We start from the raw sequence: 17,260 nt of genomic DNA, 5'->3' as shown, positions 1-17,260 counted from the left end.
GGCGCGAAAGGGATGGGAAAATTGGTGCAGATTACTCATGAGGATACTTATTAAGCGTCAGATCAGAAAGCAACGGTCATGAACTCTGATGCATAAAAAATTTAATATTTGAGTATTTATACGTTCTAAAATATAAGTATTTTTATATTTTATCTTTTTTTTACATGAGATCAAAGTTAACAAAGAAAATACTTTGGTACCCACGTTAAATAATGGATTGTTAGGATGAGAGAGTGATTGAAGGTAAAATGGGGGAGCGCAGCAAGTGAATTATATGATTAGTATTGTAAATCATGCTAAAAATGCTTATATTGAAAATGCATATTGTGAAACAAAGTTCGAATAGTAGATATGCTTGTATTTAGAACTAAGGGAGTACTGGGAAACTTGAAATTTTTTATGTGAATATCGAATACTAGCACTCATAAAATGTTCTCTAAAAATGATGGGAGTACAAACAAGAGGTAAAAATAAAGCAACAAAATTTCTGGACGATTTATTGCATGCCCAAAAAATTACAGGATTACACCCTGCCAAATTCTACAGCCCTCCCCCAATCTCCCACAGTCCCATAGTCCCATCCCCTAAAAAAATTGATGATGAATCAAGCATTTGTGTGGTTTTCTAAGGTACAACATAACTCTGAACTTCCTACACTAACAAACATGACTCCGGCTTCGCCTCTATGGAGTGGATTTCAACATGGTGGGGAAATGCTCTTTCCTGCCATCCAGATGCATGAAATTCACCGGCATTGTCACTGTTTGAACTGAAATTCAAATTCCATCCTTGGCTGTTCATGCCCAGAGGAGACAGTCAACTCCCATTTCATAGTTTGTGACAGGGCTGTCACCAAAATCATCGTTTGGTTTTTGGATTTCTTGCTCTGTGTCGACATATGGCTCTGATAGATCAGATGACCTTACAGAGGGAATTGCATGTTCCTTTAGGATATCTGATGATGCGGTAGTCGCTTCTTCCCGATCCAAAACAACTAGGAAGTCGTCTTCGAATTCGAACGTCAAGAACTTGTCTTTGCAGTCTGAAAACTCATACATTTAGCCATGGAAAGTTGAGCATGAATTGTAAGATATTACTACTAAAAGGTTATTCAGCATGAGGCTGTACTTACTGTCAACAAGGTGGGCAAGATGGTGAATATTCTTTACCACGGTTCCATTTAGCTTAATGACCTGATAATATTGTTGGTTAATAGAACGCATAGGATTTAATTCAAACTCGTAAAAAGTATAAGCAAAGGTGGAAGAGCTTTACTTGTTGATTGCCCATGTGTTCATAGCCAATGTTAACCTCGTGTGCCAAAACCTAGATACCATTGGTGAATTGAAGATGACTTGATAATAACAATGAAGCATGGAGGACTAGTCAATGGTACAACCATCGAATGCAGCATACCTGTGATACAATAACGATTTGCTCCCCTTCAAATGTTGATAGAGAATAGCGTGCCTTTGCCAGCAATTTCAACTGTAAATGAAGATAATATGTTAATAATGATGAGAAAATTCAGAGCTTTGGAAAGGTAACCTGCAAGCATGTTGATCTAACCCCTAGAGTTTCTTCGCACTCCTCCCTGCAAACCAACAGAAATTGACAACTATAAGCTTCCCAATACCAAGGCAGAGGGTTTAAAAGAGAAAGCCATCGGTTGCTTACTCTATAAATGGTTCTGTCAAAGGTGTGAAGACAAGGCCAGCAACTATCAGATAGGAAGGCTGCCCTCCTTCAACATGGAACGGCACCTTGTTTGAGGATGAAGATTATTGTAAATTGTGCAAATTGGTGAAATTTTAAATCACTAGGATAAAGGGTTTATAGTATCTTACTAAATGTTTTCTTGGCTGCAAAACGGTCTGTACTTTCATGGTGTTGCCTGCCCGAATGATACCTAGTTGGGCAACATCACCTGCATACCTGATTGACAAAAAAATAATAATTATTCACTATGGCCAGGAATGTAATAGCTTCTTTTGATTTCAAGTAAAGATGTCTTATGGGCGGATGACCATAACACATCTTTTAGAAATGCCACCAGGAGGATGACCAGGTGGCACAGCTTATTAGAAAGCATACAGATCAAGAGGACAAAAGAAGGATGCTTTAGATGAATCAAGTTTGTAACCGTGTCATGCATATCCAGAGAAAGCTTCACTTGTAATTAACAAAGCACTGTTGGATACATTCATGTATATTTGTAAATTAAATTTCTAAAAAACTTAAGTTTCTGGAAATGAATTAACAAATTTGGGGAAAGACACTTGAAGGATAAAATTTCTAAGGACTTACTTTTGGCTTGTGAGGTAGCGGAAAGCAATTCGCTCTGTGGAGCGGAATGGTACAGTTCCCTCACATCCAACCGCGACGCCATCAAAACTTGTTATCACATCTCCCTGGGGAGACAATGATCAGATGAAACAAATTACAGTTTTTTAGTAACCATTAATAGTTTAGAAAGATTCATTTGCAGGGAGAAAACTAACAAGCATTCAACCTATGAACTGCATCAAAGTGGTGCAATTTACCTTCCGCAAAACTTTGCTTGCAGGAGCAGTAGGCTCAACCCGGCGGACAAGAACACCCTGCAAGAAAGGAAGACAAAAATGACAAGGACAGAGGTGAGAACAATTTCAGAATATATCAAATCTCTCATGAACTTTAATATTCAAATGCTGAAATTTGTCAAGTATAGATGAGCATACCTCACTTGAAGGTACTTTTAAGCTTTCACGCAACGCAGGGTTTTCCAATTTTTGAAGGAGAACACCCAGGCAAGGAAATCCTACAGAGTGTTTGAAATACTAAGCACAATAATTTCAACAGGCAGCAGTTATGCCACTTCATAAAACCAACATAAATTTTGAAAATGCAGTTATACTAAGCAGTGTGCGCTCAATATCCATACAATTAGAAAATGCAGTTTTGAATAAAACCTTTGAACAGACAAGGAATTCAAAAGGTTTTAAGGATACGGAGTCAAAATGAAAATGTCTACCTGACACTAGAAACCGATTTCTGTACACACTGTAATAGTTAATAGGTTAATATCTACCAAAAGGTGAAGTATCTCTAAGAGACTAAAACATGGCTTTCATTTTCCTATTTCTCAAAAAGTATAAGAGACTTAATTTTAAAAAGAAAAAAATACCTGTATATTTTCCATTCTTCTGATAGTCGTTCAAGAAATGGGATACAACTGTAGTTGGAATTACATATCCAATATTTTCAGCTTCATCTGACCTGAACACCTAAACAAAATGCATAATGAGAAAAAAAAAAGATAGAATGACAAGATAGAAATTACTAAAATATTTATTTAGTCAGTGCCTACAGTAAAATCAATTGTTAGATGGTTATTGTATACACATACATAATTAGACTAGGTTTTTATGTTCCCATTGGTTTGGACTTTGTTATTTGGATTAGGATATCCAACTAGGAAATACAGTGGATTGATATTAATAACATCCAAATAAGCATAAACAGTATATTGGCACATTTGTATTAGAACTCGCAAATAAACCCACCCACAGCTCCTCTCTTCTTCTTTTTTTCAATATTTCTCTCCTAATATGAATAGTAAGGTCATTATGACATTGTTGTCCTCTGAAATCTAGTTAGTTCCTAGTAAGTTCATGTAAGAGCTTTAAAAGCAACTGCATTGCAAAAGGAAGCTTAAGTGCAAGAGATCTATTAGTTCACTGGAGTCACACCAAATACATCAAAAGTTAAAATTACACTTCACCGGGACTTCAAGTGCATGTTACATGTGTGTTCATCAAAAGTTTCAAAAAGGCAACCTTTTAAGTTCAGTGCAAAATGCAAGCAGTTATGGCTTTATGGATTATCCACTTATAAAATGTGTAATGCATATGTAAAAATGATCCAAGCTCACCACAGTTTCTGAATACAGAACCTGCTTGTTTTGAAACTGGAAATTATGGAACTTATTTGATATGTTCTGGTACATCGTACATCATTTAAATCTGCCTAGAGCTACCCAACTACTAAAAATAAGTGAGTAGAAGTACCTGAAATGCCACACCGATGCATTCCCCATGGTCGTTAAAGGCTGGTCCACCACTGTTTCCTGAAAGAGAAAAAGAACACAATATAATTCATCTTTTAGTTAAGGCCAAAGCAAAAGCAGATTATTTAACTTACACTGTTTCCTGATGATTTTTTAACAAATAAATAAATAGCAAGGAAATTCATTTTCCTAAGAGAAGGCATAAGTTCAAGGGAAACACTAACCAGGATTTATTGCTGCATCGATTTGAATGCCAAGAAGATCTGAAGTTCCATGTGCATATGGAGTGACCTGGGCTATTCCAAAGCAAAATAGTGTAAGTTTAATAATCTAATTAAATCATAACAGTTTACTAGCATATAAACATCTATAGAATCGATATGCATAAATTTCTGACTCAAAGACAATATTTCATGTACTATCATGTTTCCATTAACAAGCTCAGTGCAGGACAGATGATTTTTTTTTCTTTCCCGAAGAACCTTCAGAAAGGCAGGGAGCTCGTGCGATTCACACTATAAAAGAATAGAGTTGATCCTATTTATAAGGAAACCGGACAGGAAAACCGGTAAAACCCCTAGCACGACCATTGTAGACGAATTACACAAACCAAGAGATGCAGATAATCTTTTATCTGACAACTGTTAACTGCTTGAATACCAAACTAAACTAGTGCTAACTATGCCTTAACATAGCAGGGGTGGTTTTCTAGCAGAAACAACACGAATCTAATATTTGTTCAGCATCTATCACAGGAAGCAACAGTTTAATTTGTTTCCACATTTTAGAAAAATGGATTCTGACAAAGGCACCATGACTAGGGATGGTATTTTTCAGGAAGAGGATAATCATTGCAAGCATGAAATACCATCGTTTTTCTCCTACTTATGGGGAACAAGCCATCTAGAAAGCATGATTTATAGAAAACTGAATAAGTGAAGAAATAGAACCTCGATGCGTGAAACAACGCCTTTAGTTACAGATATCGTGTCTCCACCAAGAGGATATCCCACAACAGTTACTGAATCCTGAGATAAACAAACAACCACGTCAAATGAAAACCAAACAACAAAAAAAAATATATGCAATCAAACATCTATCAAGAATTTAAGCAAATATAGATACACAGTACAATGAATGACTGCTTTACATTTAGGCCATTGGCATGTTCCTGGTTAGCGCATGTTACTTACTCTTTCAAAAAAAAAACAGGGATAAATACCTGAAGGCATGGCAAGCGACCCAGTTGAAGTGGCTCTGTTCCTCGCCAGAATTCCTCATTCTCAACAGACAGCAATGCAAGGTCACACTCAATACCCCTTGCTAGAACCTGTGAATCATTTTATCAGACAACATCCTAGTATCCAAGTAATCTAACCAATCCAAATTTTCAAAAAGTGAAATAAAATCATAATCAACTGGCAGAAAATCTTGTTTAAAAGGCTATTAACCAACAACCACCATTTCTTATCAATGGGTATGGACACTGAACAACGATGTAAAAAATCCTGTTTCAAAATATGTTCATCACTTTTTCTGTTACCACGACTACATTGTCAATAAAGCAACGACACAACAATTTCTCATCAATCTCCTCAAAGAAGTTCAAGTTCCAGATTTCGTGGACCTTGAAGAGGACATATTCCTTAATGCTGTACTTAAGGTGTGTTTGACGAGTACGCCTACTCTCTTTAGGTGATGCTTGTTTTGGTTACTCATACTTATTTTGGCCCATCTTATCAGTTATAAATGTAGTAAATCAGTATTATTTGGGTAGCCGAATTAATATGCAATGGACTGAGTAGGTTCACTAATGGAAGGGTCTTATAGAAAAATTCCAGAGTGCAAGTTTATGTTCAGCTAATCCAGATAATTGTGGAAGAAATATAAAATGAATAGTTAGTAGTTACCCAATATGAGTCTAGAGCGAAAGAGGGTCGTTATATTAATGCACGTAAAAGTTTCTAAAACACTTTAAAGCAGTACAGCAACAGACAAAGGCACCTTGGCAATATATTTTTTGTCATCTCCCCTTCTCTTTACTTTGACCTGTGTTGCAAAACAAACTTAGTTTGCGTCAATGGCATAAGTAAACTGTTATTGTAAATTCAGAGGTACAGAAATATTGCTAGAAATTTTGAGGTACTCCATCTGATATCGAGTAATCTAGTGAATAATGATTCAAAACTTGAACCAAATTAAATCAACAGGTGGTTCAATTAGGACTGTGCAATTTCAAAGCATAACAAGATGCAATTCCTGTATTATTTGGAACCTTGATAGTTTGTATTAAAGATTCTATTTACATCCATAGTATGTGATTATGTGAGTATTACTCCCAGCAAAAATAACCTGGTTTCCAGAGTCTGCACGATTTACAAGTTAGCACTAGTTGTATTCTGCCTAAAATTAACAATATGAAGCAAAATGTTGATTCGTATGGACGCACATACAGAATGTGGATCTGAAATACCACTGCAAAATAGGAAAATGAAATTGATAGACATAAGTAGGCACCTGGGTGTCATGCTCAACACAATGTGCATTTGTCAATAGTTTGCCATCACCAATCATAAAGGCACTGTGAAACAAATGTCAAGTAAGATAAGCTCAGGGGTTCTGATTTATAAATTGTTGATTATGTGTTGAAATAGACAACCCCATCTAAAATATGAGCATTTGAGCACAGAGGTCACGATGATACAGAAACATTTTAGAATAAACACAGCATTTATCTACAAGTTCATTTTTGGAGTAGCTGAGTTGTTCAATCAGTGAAAAACATAACTGCAGAAAAAAGGTCAGTAAAACTCCCCTTCAACATCACAAAACCACTAATCGAAGTATAATTAGTTCATTATCTATGCCCACTGTTTCTCACCCACTCACGGAACACAAAGGTAGACAGAAGTCACTGGCTCAGTGCTGTATGGCAAAAGTAAACAAAAGAGTCCAACAAAAAACTTATTCAGATATGCATATTAGATCAATACTTGCCTCCCTGTGCTTGCATGTTGCCTTTGCTTCTGCCAAGGAAGCCCATAATCAGGTGCAATATGAGTGCAATAGACCTAACAGTAAAGAAGGCAGTTAAGCACAAAGAAGACAATAGGACATGACTAACTTCAGAAATACAGCACAACAACAGGTAAAGGTAACTAAAGAAATATTTATAACTGATAAGATGGGCCAAAATAAGTATGAGTAACCAAAACAAGCATCACCTACAGAGAGTAGGCGTACTCGTTAAACACACCTTAACTACAGCATTAAGGAATTTGTCCTCTTCAAGGTCCTCGAAATCTGAGACCTGATACAGTAAAATAATTAGATGAAGATCATGTGACTTTTATGGCTTGATTGCAGCACAGAATCAAATTGTTCATAAATTGCAGTTGTTTCTCAGAGAAACAGAACATAAATGGCTTGGAAGATACAGGTATGTTGATTAGAGATCATAGTTGATATGTTCATGCAGTAGATAATGAGACCACACTATGGAGATGCCAATGATTTATCAAAGCCGCGAAATAATAAAATGAGAACTGAGAAATAATAATATGTACAGCAATGATTGAAGTATGAGCAAAAAATATTGCCGAGGTGGTGAATTTCCATAGCAAAACAAAACTAAATACAGCCTGCAGCAACCTGAAATGTAGAAAGTGATGATTGCAAATTTTGACACTAAACAAGCATATATGCCCCTAAAACACATTTCTCGTGATGCTCATGCAGAGGAGTGGAGGACAATGTAGAGCACCAAAACGTAGAGTCATCGTCCTAAAGTCCTAAATCCTAATTCGAACTCTCGTCGTCTAAATATGCGTTACACAATTTGCAAAGCCGAGCAAACACAATTCACGAGCAGAACATCTCGGAATCCTCCTCGTACCTGCGACTCCTTGAAGTCAACGGCGAGCCCTCTGTCCTTACGCGACGACGACGACGACGCCTGCGAGCCCCCTCCGCCGCCGCCGCCAATGCCCCGCCGCCTCTTCGACACCCCCTCCACCTGAAAACCCAAACACGTCAAGCCTCCGCGCTTCCCTCGGGCCATTGCCGGCCACACGCAACAGAGAGGGATAGACACGTACCTCGTCGAAGCGCCGGGTCACGCGGCGGCCGGGAGGCTGGTGGCGCGGGGCGCGGGCGACGGCGGGGCGGAAGCGGCAGGAGCAGGAGGAGACGGAGGAGGTGGATGGGAAGGGGAAGGCCGGGGAGGCGAAGAGGGCGGCGACGCCCGCCATTGCTGCGGCTGCTGCTTCGCGGCGCGCGAGTTTGATTCGGGTTTCCCTCCCTCCCCGAGGCGGAGCTCCTTATCCTCTTTCTGATTGGGGGGAGAGAGTTGGGAAAGTGAAGACGATGAGCACGTGCCGGGCGCGTGAGATAAATATCTCAATAAGTCTATTCTTATGGAGTTATGGGTACTTACGTGTGTGTGTGTGTTTTTTTTAGAAAATGTTGGGGAAATATGGGTATGTGTGTAAAAATATTCAAGAACAAACTTGATTATATTACATTTTTTCAAAAAAAAAACAGTTTTGACATTAAAAAACAACAATGGGCATTGTGCTTTATGGTAACAAGTTTACTTGTACGGGCTTTGTGATGGTGGTTATGTTGAACGTAGTTGTGGTTAATACAAATTTGACCATAGCTCAACTCCAATAAATTATTCCTTGCGTGTCCTTTTTTTTGTTGTGCAAACAATATAGTGTACTCTCTTTTCTGTTTGTTAGGATGTTGTCTCAGGTTAAGGTATGTAGTGTTGATTTATCGGATTAAGGAAGAGATATTTAAGGTATGTAGTATTGTCTTAAACTATATTACTGGTAAGACTCGTGTGTTTATATTTTACATCCTTTTGGACGACTTTTCCGTGCTTGCCCAGCACCTTTTGTTCTATGGACCAGGACCAATTTCAACTCGGACTAAAAAATGCCAAGAAAAACTTACAGTAGAAGGAATGAAGAGTGTATAGCAATATTGCTAGGGTCGTAAAAAATGCCGAAAATAAGATTATAGAATGATGGGTCAATATCCTTGCAACAAAACAAACTGACCATTGGCTTGGGTAGTATAGCTCAAGGACTGAGAAACGTTCCAAGATCTTCTAGCTAGCTCCACAAGGCGGTGGGCATGACTTGGGTTTGAAGTCTCGCCCCTCCTAATTATTTGATATTAGGTCTTTCTCTAATATCCGTATTTTTTTATAGCTCACGGACAATCTAATAACATACATCAGAGTTTCAGTGTCGAGGCAAATATTGAAGTGCCAAACAAGAGACACAAAATTTGGGTTACATTTTTCTACAACCTTTTTGAACTTGTTTGTATATCAAGAGACGTAAGTGTCACTGGCTGTAATAAGTGGCAAGCTTCTTCAATGTACTACCTCCGTCTCAAAATAAATGCAGCCGTGGATATCCGTGTCTAACGTTTGACCGTCCGTCTTATTTGAAAAATTTGTGAAAAAATTAAAAATATTTAGTTACACATAAAGTACTATTCATGTTTTATCATCTAATAGCAATAAAAATACTAATCATAAAAAAAATTTAAATAAGACAAACGGTCAAACGTTAAACGTGAATAGTGCAAAACTGCACTTATTTTGGGACGGAGGGAGTACATGTTTGTCTTCATCTTTCTAATTATATATTCATAAAAAAACAATTAAAAAAATATCCAAATATATTTTTATGGCAAATCTAATACTACTTCCATCTTAAAATGTACTTGTTATGGCGCATAGTTGAAAATATCAACTCTATATTTTAGAGCCAAGGCTGTATAATATTTTTATATGGCATTGAATCAAATATCATTTTTTTACCTCTTTAAGCTAACATTATATTATACATTCAACGGTTTAATTTTAATGGTTCTACTGTATTGCTGGACATCATTTATTTAAGAATTAAATGAGAAATTCCAAGGACAAACAATTTTGGGTGGTACTAAGGCTATGTTTGAAAGCTTGTTTAGCTTTTGCTTTTTCCCACATGCGAAACCAGAGACACCATTAGCGTACGATTGATTATTAACTGTTACAAACTTATAAAATGGTTTTATTGACTTTTTAGATAAACTTTTATATATGTTTTTAGAAAACACACTGTTTATCAGTTTGAGAAGCGTGCTCACTATAGAAGGGACTTGCAAAAGCGAATCAAAGAAACTAAAGCACCATAAATCACAAATTTACATCCCGAAGACTCTAAACCCAATGTAGGAGATACATAGCCTCATCGGTTGCCCATATTCTCTAATAAGCCGTTTTGGCTTATAATTCATAGGAAAATTTTTTATATATTTGTTCATAACAACTGAAAAGCCAATGCTAAAAAGAAATTACCTTGAAAATGTCTTGAATCAAGTTAAAAATTTAAATTTTGGTTTTTTGCTTTAGCTTATTAGGTCAACCGATGGGCTCACAAACCCTACAACAGCTACTCCATTCAGCCCAGGGAAACAAAGGCCTTGTTTCGATAGGCCCAAATCCCGGCCCATCCAAACGGGGCCCCTAGGCCCATCTCCGCGCCCGTCGACACCTCTCCCGAACTTCCCCAACACCACTCCTCCCCCCCTCCGAACACAAAAACCCTACCACCGCCACTTCCCCTCCCAACTCCCCTCCCCTCCCCTTCCGCCCGCATCGCCGCCGCGCCGCGCCGCCGCCGCGTGCGAATCTCCGGCGAGGATCGAGGGCGCCTCTGGTCCCGTCTGGTGGTCGGTCAGCCATGTCGCTCCGCGTGCTGAACCCGAACGCGGAGGTGCTCAACAAGTCGGCGGCGCTGCACATGAACATCAACGCCGCCAAGGGCCTCCAGGACGTGCTCAAGACCAACCTTGGCCCCAAGGGCACCATCAAGATGTATGGCCTTCCTTCTCTCTCTCTCTCTCTCTCTCTCTCTCTCTCTCTCTCTCTCTCTCTCTCTCTCTCTCCCATCTCGTTGGGCGCTCCTGTGCTAGCTGGTTTGATCTGGTTCGATGCGGGGGGAGGTGTTGCATCGGCTAGATCACACACGCGCGCGCTTGCGCGTAGCTGTAGTAGATTCGCGAGGCGTAGGCTTTCTCTGATTTTTTTTGTTGTGTGTGCTGGGCTGTGGATGCGGTTTCTGTGGTTTGCAGATGCGTTATTTCTAGATTTGCGCGGCGAGGTGCCGCACACTGTTTGATCCAGTTCGTAGGTTCGGAATGGCGGATGTTTGGAAGGGTTTGGTAATGAGGTAGCTGGCTAGCTGCTAAGATTTGCAATGGCGGTGTTCTTCTTTTTTTTTTTTTGGAATAGCGATTTCTAGATGTCTAGGTAGAGGTACGATGTGTTGTAATGGCTGTGATCCAGCGAAATTTGCTCTACCTGAATGCGTTCGCTATTTTGCTGCACAGGCTTGTGGGTGGAGCTGGCGACATCAAGCTGACCAAGGATGGGAACACTCTCTTGAAGGAAATGGTATAGTTACGCTTGGCAATTAGTGTTTGTGGCAAGGGCATTTTAGTGTTGGAAGTGATCTGATCTTTGGTTTGTGGCTTCTTGCGTCTCGATTTACAGCAAATCCAGAACCCAACAGCTATCATGATCGCAAGGACCGCGGTTGCACAGGACGATACCAGCGGTGATGGCACAACCTCCACTGTGCTTTTTATTGGGGAGCTTATGAAGCAATCTGAGCGGTGCATCGATGAAGGTATGTTCATTTGAACCTATACCTTTTTCTATAGTTCAATATGACTGGATTTATAATATATCGATTACATCTGAAATATCACTTGCGCGTCTAGGAGAATTGTAAAAGCTTATACAAATGAAGGTGAAGGATAGAGTAAAACTAGATTCTTTGATTATGTGTTATGCTCTCCCTTCTGTTAAACATGTGTAATGTGGAGATATTACGATGAGAAGTTGTAGCATGGCTCATTGTGTTTTCTAGTTTCCTTGTCATGCATTTCTAGGCTAGTTTGGATCCTCACTGCACAAATTTAATCTTGAAAAATAAGGATATGCAGACCTTCTGTGCTAAGGTCACAGCACAAAATTGTCTTCAAGTCGTAAATGTGTGTAGGCAAAACCTTATCTTTATACGATAACTTGCTACTTACTATAAACTCAATAGTAACTGATTGTCATTCTTGTAGGCACTCATCCACGTTTTTTGGTTGATGGTTTTGATGTTGCCAAGAGAGCAACTCTTGAATTTCTCGAGAAGTTCAAGACATCAGTTGTCATGGGCGATGAACCTGACAGAGAGATCTTGAAAATGATAGCAAGAACTACTCTAAGGACAAAGGTAGGCGCAGTTTGTTTTCTTGCTTTCAAGCTTTCTTTACTTGGGCAGGTAACATATAGACTATATAATATTTCAACATTTATAAAATCGACTATTTTGCAGCTGTACGAAGGATTGGCTGATCAGTTGACTGATATTGTTGTGAATGCGGTAATATTTTCTTTCTGATATTTGTTTTTCTTGGGAAGGTTCAAGTTTACTCATTGTATGAACATATTTGAATTTTCATTAAAATCTATGTTTTAGGTTCTATGCATCCGCAAACCTGATGAACCAATCGATCTTTTTATGGTTGAGATAATGCACATGCGCCACAAATTTGATGTTGACACACGTCTGGTATGTATTCATTTTTCTTTATTTCTCAAGATAGACTTATTCTGATCTTCATATTCCCTTTAGAAGAACAAGTTATTTTACCCAGCTAAGCTTTTGAACTGAGCAGCTTGCCTATCCATTCTTTATGCTAATACTAATCTCTGTATGATTCAGCAGACTAAAATGAATATGTTGATTTACATACTATACAGAATTCGTAATGGATACAATGTGACAATGCTTACCCCACTGCTTTGATATTGTTATTATAGGTTGAGGGTCTGGTCTTGGACCATGGTTCTCGGCACCCTGATATGAAACGCAGGGCAGAGAACTGTTATATCTTGACCTGCAATGTCTCACTGGAATATGAGAAAAGGTACACGACTTTTACAAATATGTACTTTGTTATGTTGGTTAACACATTCTTATTTGCCCTTTTGTGTTGATTTCATCTGCTCATGCCTCTAAGAAAGCACGACTTTTTATAGGCTGTTAAAGTAACGTACTTAAAGCAAGCCATATTTGCTCTTCATGTATGCTACCTTGTCTGCCGTTAAGACCGGTTGCACACACTTGTACTTAGCTTAGTTCCTTTACTTGAAATTATTCCTATATTTGCCATGCATCATTGAAGGGAAACTGTTAACTGATATATACTCTTCTCAGTGAAATAAATGCAGGATTTTTCTACTCGAATGCAGAACAAAGAGAAAAGATGGTTGCTGCAGAAAGGCGCCAAGTTGATGAGCGTGTGAAGAGGATTATTGAATTGAAAAATAAGGTAGTTCACTTATTTCACCTGCAGTGCCTTTTTTCTGTACACTTCCAGAAAATCCTTCATATTGTTTCATGAATTTCAGGTTTGTGCTGGAAATGATAAAAATTTTGTGGTGATCAATCAGAAGGGTATTGACCCTCCATCCCTCGATCTCCTAGCTAGAGCAGGGGTAATGTTCTCTGATGGATCTGAACTACATACTTTCAAGCTTCAACCATTTAGATTCCTGCGTTTGTTTAGGATGTTTCTGAATGGAAGCATCATAACAGCTAATATTTGTTGTTAAATCTGTTCTTTCAATTTTTATTATTGGAGCTTATTCTTCAAGATGCTTTTTTACATGCTACAGATTATTGGTCTCCGAAGAGCAAAGAGGAGAAACATGGAGAGGCTTGTGTTAGCATGTGGGGGTGAAGCTGTTGATTCAGTTGATGATTTGACTGAAGATTGTCTTGGCTGGGCTGGGCTTGTCTATGAGCATACTCTTGGTGAAGAAAAGTACACCTTTATTGAGAATGTGAAAAATCCTCGCTCTTGCACTATACTGATTAAAGGTTGATTACTCTTGAACTATAATAATGATCTTTTTCCAATATTCTGGTTTGGTGGTGAACTTACTGTAAAGTCAATATCTCCAGGGCCTAATGATCACACCATTGCGCAAATTAAGGATGCTGTTCGCGATGGTCTAAGATCTGTTAAGAATACGGTTGAGGATGAAGCAGTTGTGCTGGTAAGCTAGAGATGGACAGAACTTCACGATCCACCTTGTGCACATTAAGTTTGGCTACATCTCTTGGTTATTTTAGATTCCATTATTTTAGTATACTTTACCAGCTTCTGATGCATAGGCCAAACAGCTATAATTACATTTTTAGCACATCTTTTGTTCATATAAGTTGCAGAGTTGCCATTAGATGCATGTGTATTCCAAAGGTTGCTTATAAAATCATTTTTATTATCTTTTATTTTTGAAACGAAACCATGTTTATTATCTTCAGACTGCTTGATTCTTACATTGTCATTTGTCAACTGTAGGGAGCAGGAGCATTTGAGGTTGCTGCGAAGAAGCATCTTATTGACAACGTGAAGAAAACTGTCAAAGGAGTAAGTGTACTGCAATGTCAATATGCTTTAACTTCAATGTAGCAAAACATTGATATTCTCTCGACTTCTGAACCTTGGCAACAGCGAGCACAACTTGGGGTGGAGGCATTTGCTGATGCTCTTCTTGTCATACCCAAAACACTAGCAGAAAATTCAGGTCTAGATACCCAAGATGTTATTGTCTCTCTCCAGGTATGAACACATTTTCAGTGCTGCACCTCATCCTTAAATTGGAGGTCAGTAATTTTAACTGTTTCTGTGCTTTCTGAAGAATGAACATGATCGTGGATTGGTGGTGGGATTGAACCATCACTCTGGCGAACCAATTGATCCCCAAATGGAGGGCATCTTCGACAATTACTCCGTGAAACGCCAGATCATCAATTCCGGGTATGTAATTAAGTTATTCTTGCCTTATTTGCCCAACAACATCCTAAATCCTAACTGGTTTTTCTTTGGTGCAGACCCATCATCGCGTCACAGTTATTGCTTGTGGATGAAGTGATCAGGGCTGGCCGCAACATGAGGAAACCAACCTAATACTTTCCCTACCTGCCGCTGAGTACTCTGTTTTGTGGGAGATATTACGCATTTTGTTTGGTTATTTTGCCTTTCTATCTTTAGTTTGTGCGTAGTAGTGAGGTGGGTGAAATGTCCGGAGGTTCTGCTAGTTTGTTCCTCTTTGACTGTAACAGATTTCACTTGTAATCTTTGTCACACTGTCATTTATGCCGTCCTGATGATTTGGGAATCAGTATGTGCTTATGCTTTCATGTCATTTGTTCTCACGTTGAACTAAGCGGAATGCACCAAATTTTGTTTGGTTAGTTGTCGATTACCCATTTGCTTTGGCTATATATAAAAAGAGGCTAATGCGTGCTGATACATGCAGCAGAAAAGAGAGGTTCAATAGCTTCTTGATTAATGAACACAGCCGCAATCGTATCATGTCAATGTTTAATCATGAAGCAGCTTATTGTAATCAGATAGTTGCAATATTTATGCGTGTCAAATTGCGAAGAGTATATATATCCAAGCGGCAACATGAGCTAGCTGACCAGCTCCAGCTCCAGGCTGTGTGCCTTTGCATCAGATTCTACCTCACCTATTGCCTTAGCCTGACAGAGATTGCCCAAACCAGACAGATTCCTCCACTTTTTATTGCATGATTGCATCAGGAAACGTCCCATCTAGCTCTCTCGAGCTGCACAGCAATCTGCACAACAATATTGCTTACCACTTCATCTCCCAGCTGCAGGTGAAATTTATCGTAGAAATTCTGAATACATTGTTTCATTTTGTTCATTTTTCTATGTTTACATGTCCATTTCAGTTGCCAAATTCGCTCTGATCTTGCAGAATTTCATAGCAGAGATGGGATGTGTAGAATCCAAGCTGGTTGCTACCATCAAGTACAGGAGAGTGGAGAAGGATCTTGACAAGAAGGTGGCTGAGGCGCTCAAGGAGAGGACCAAGTCGAAGAAGAAGACCTTCAGGTCAGTGAACAGCATCACCATGGGTCTCCCTCGCTTCAAGGAGGGCCTCAGGAACATCAGGGATGTCTTCGACCAATATGGTAATGTGTCGGGTCGTAACCGAACTTATGTGATAGCTCAACTGATGAGCCCGTTTGATTTAGATTATTGAGTGGATTGTTGCAACAGATCATCTTAAATTGAATATTTTGAGAAATGAACTTAACAAATAGCTTTAAAGAAGTGGTCTGATCAATACGGTAGAAGAAATATTATAAGAAACATATTTTCAAATAGTGGAGTAACTAATCCTATCTAATAATCCGAAAAGAATAGTAGGCTCTTGTTCTGTTTCGCAACTCGGCTTCTGGGTTAACCTTTGCAGTGGCTGAAACTGCAGATGAGGACTCAAATGGGACAATTGACAATGAGGAGCTGAGGAACTGCCTGAACAAGCTTCAGGTCCAGATGTCAGAGGAGGAGATCGACAATATTCATCGCTACTGCGACATCGACAACAGGAAGGGGATCCAGTTCCCGGAGTTCGTCGTCTTCCTCTGCCTCATGTACCTTCTTTTTGGTTCAGATGTCACATACCGTGTAAGTATTTTCTTGATCATTTTGCTCTTATAGGTAAATTCAACTCATAGAGTGATCATTTGTTGTGTGTTGCTGAAGCCAGATCATAGATTTTTTGTTTCTGAAATGTTTGGAGTCAGGTTTCAGAGTTTGAATCCGCGAGGCTCAACTATGTTTTCGATGAGCTCATCGACGCCTTCCTGTTCTTCGACAAGGATGGAAATGGCAAGATGAAGAGGAAAGATGTAACCCAGAGGATGAATGAGGCTACTCATCAGGAGAGGACCCCCAGCCACATAACGTCACAGCTATTCAGTAGAACTCCTGCCTCTCCTTTTCCTGTCACACCATTAATTTAATTTGGTGTTATGCCATTGTTAGTGTTCAGGTTTGAGTGAATTTTTTGTTTCTTGCAGAAGAGATGGACCTGAACAGGAATGGCCATGTGAACCTGAAGGAGTTTCTCTTGTCAATTATCAGATGGGCAGGAATTGAGACTGATGATGATGAAGCAAGAAATGAGACTTCTCCATAGTCTTCTTTTATCTTCACAATTTGTCAAATGTACAGCAGAAGATCAAATTGCAAGTTCAGAGTGCACTTACTGTTCAGTCACATTGCTTCTGTGGCCAAGTACTGTTGCAACTAAACTCAATGT

General features: G+C 39.0%; 3 protein-coding genes across 3 annotated transcripts; 2 read left to right on the top strand and 1 right to left on the bottom strand.

Annotated features, from left to right (window-relative positions):
• Positions 1-473: 473 nt before the first annotated feature.
• Positions 474-8,404, bottom strand: LOC127774319 (protease Do-like 2, chloroplastic). Its single transcript, XM_052300545.1, has 21 exons — positions 8,146-8,404; positions 7,944-8,063; positions 7,305-7,358; positions 7,046-7,119; positions 6,566-6,629; positions 6,053-6,097; positions 5,271-5,378; positions 4,999-5,076; positions 4,273-4,339; positions 4,050-4,108; positions 3,167-3,266; positions 2,721-2,800; positions 2,544-2,600; positions 2,308-2,411; positions 1,848-1,935; positions 1,678-1,763; positions 1,570-1,594; positions 1,417-1,488; positions 1,276-1,326; positions 1,133-1,193; positions 474-1,042 (listed from the first exon to the last, which is right to left on the bottom strand). The coding sequence occupies exons 1-21, from the start codon at positions 8,296-8,298 to the stop codon at positions 798-800; spliced, it is 1,791 nt and encodes a 596-aa protein (XP_052156505.1). The 5' UTR covers positions 8,299-8,404; the 3' UTR covers positions 474-797.
• Positions 8,405-10,638: 2,234 nt separating this feature from the next.
• Positions 10,639-15,321, top strand: LOC127773472 (T-complex protein 1 subunit zeta 1). Its single transcript, XM_052299539.1, has 15 exons — positions 10,639-10,928; positions 11,444-11,507; positions 11,607-11,742; positions 12,191-12,342; positions 12,445-12,492; positions 12,589-12,681; positions 12,933-13,039; positions 13,330-13,444; positions 13,524-13,610; positions 13,791-13,995; positions 14,080-14,174; positions 14,480-14,548; positions 14,633-14,740; positions 14,820-14,938; positions 15,013-15,321. The coding sequence occupies exons 1-15, from the start codon at positions 10,795-10,797 to the stop codon at positions 15,086-15,088; spliced, it is 1,608 nt and encodes a 535-aa protein (XP_052155499.1). The 5' UTR covers positions 10,639-10,794; the 3' UTR covers positions 15,089-15,321.
• A 125-nt stretch (positions 15,322-15,446) lies between these two features.
• On the top strand, positions 15,447-17,210 carry LOC127773473 (probable calcium-binding protein CML22). The gene is made up of 5 exons (XM_052299541.1): positions 15,447-15,806; positions 15,908-16,124; positions 16,424-16,623; positions 16,743-16,917; positions 17,019-17,210. The coding sequence occupies exons 1-5, from the start codon at positions 15,714-15,716 to the stop codon at positions 17,135-17,137; spliced, it is 804 nt and encodes a 267-aa protein (XP_052155501.1). The 5' UTR covers positions 15,447-15,713; the 3' UTR covers positions 17,138-17,210.
• The last annotated feature ends 50 nt before the right edge of the window (positions 17,211-17,260 follow it).

The sequence above is a fragment of the Oryza glaberrima genome, chromosome 5, assembly GCF_000147395.1.
Source record: "Oryza glaberrima chromosome 5, OglaRS2, whole genome shotgun sequence".
In the NCBI taxonomy this organism is placed as follows: domain Eukaryota; kingdom Viridiplantae; phylum Streptophyta; class Magnoliopsida; order Poales; family Poaceae; genus Oryza; species Oryza glaberrima.
This window is presented reverse-complemented; position numbering and strand designations above follow the sequence as displayed.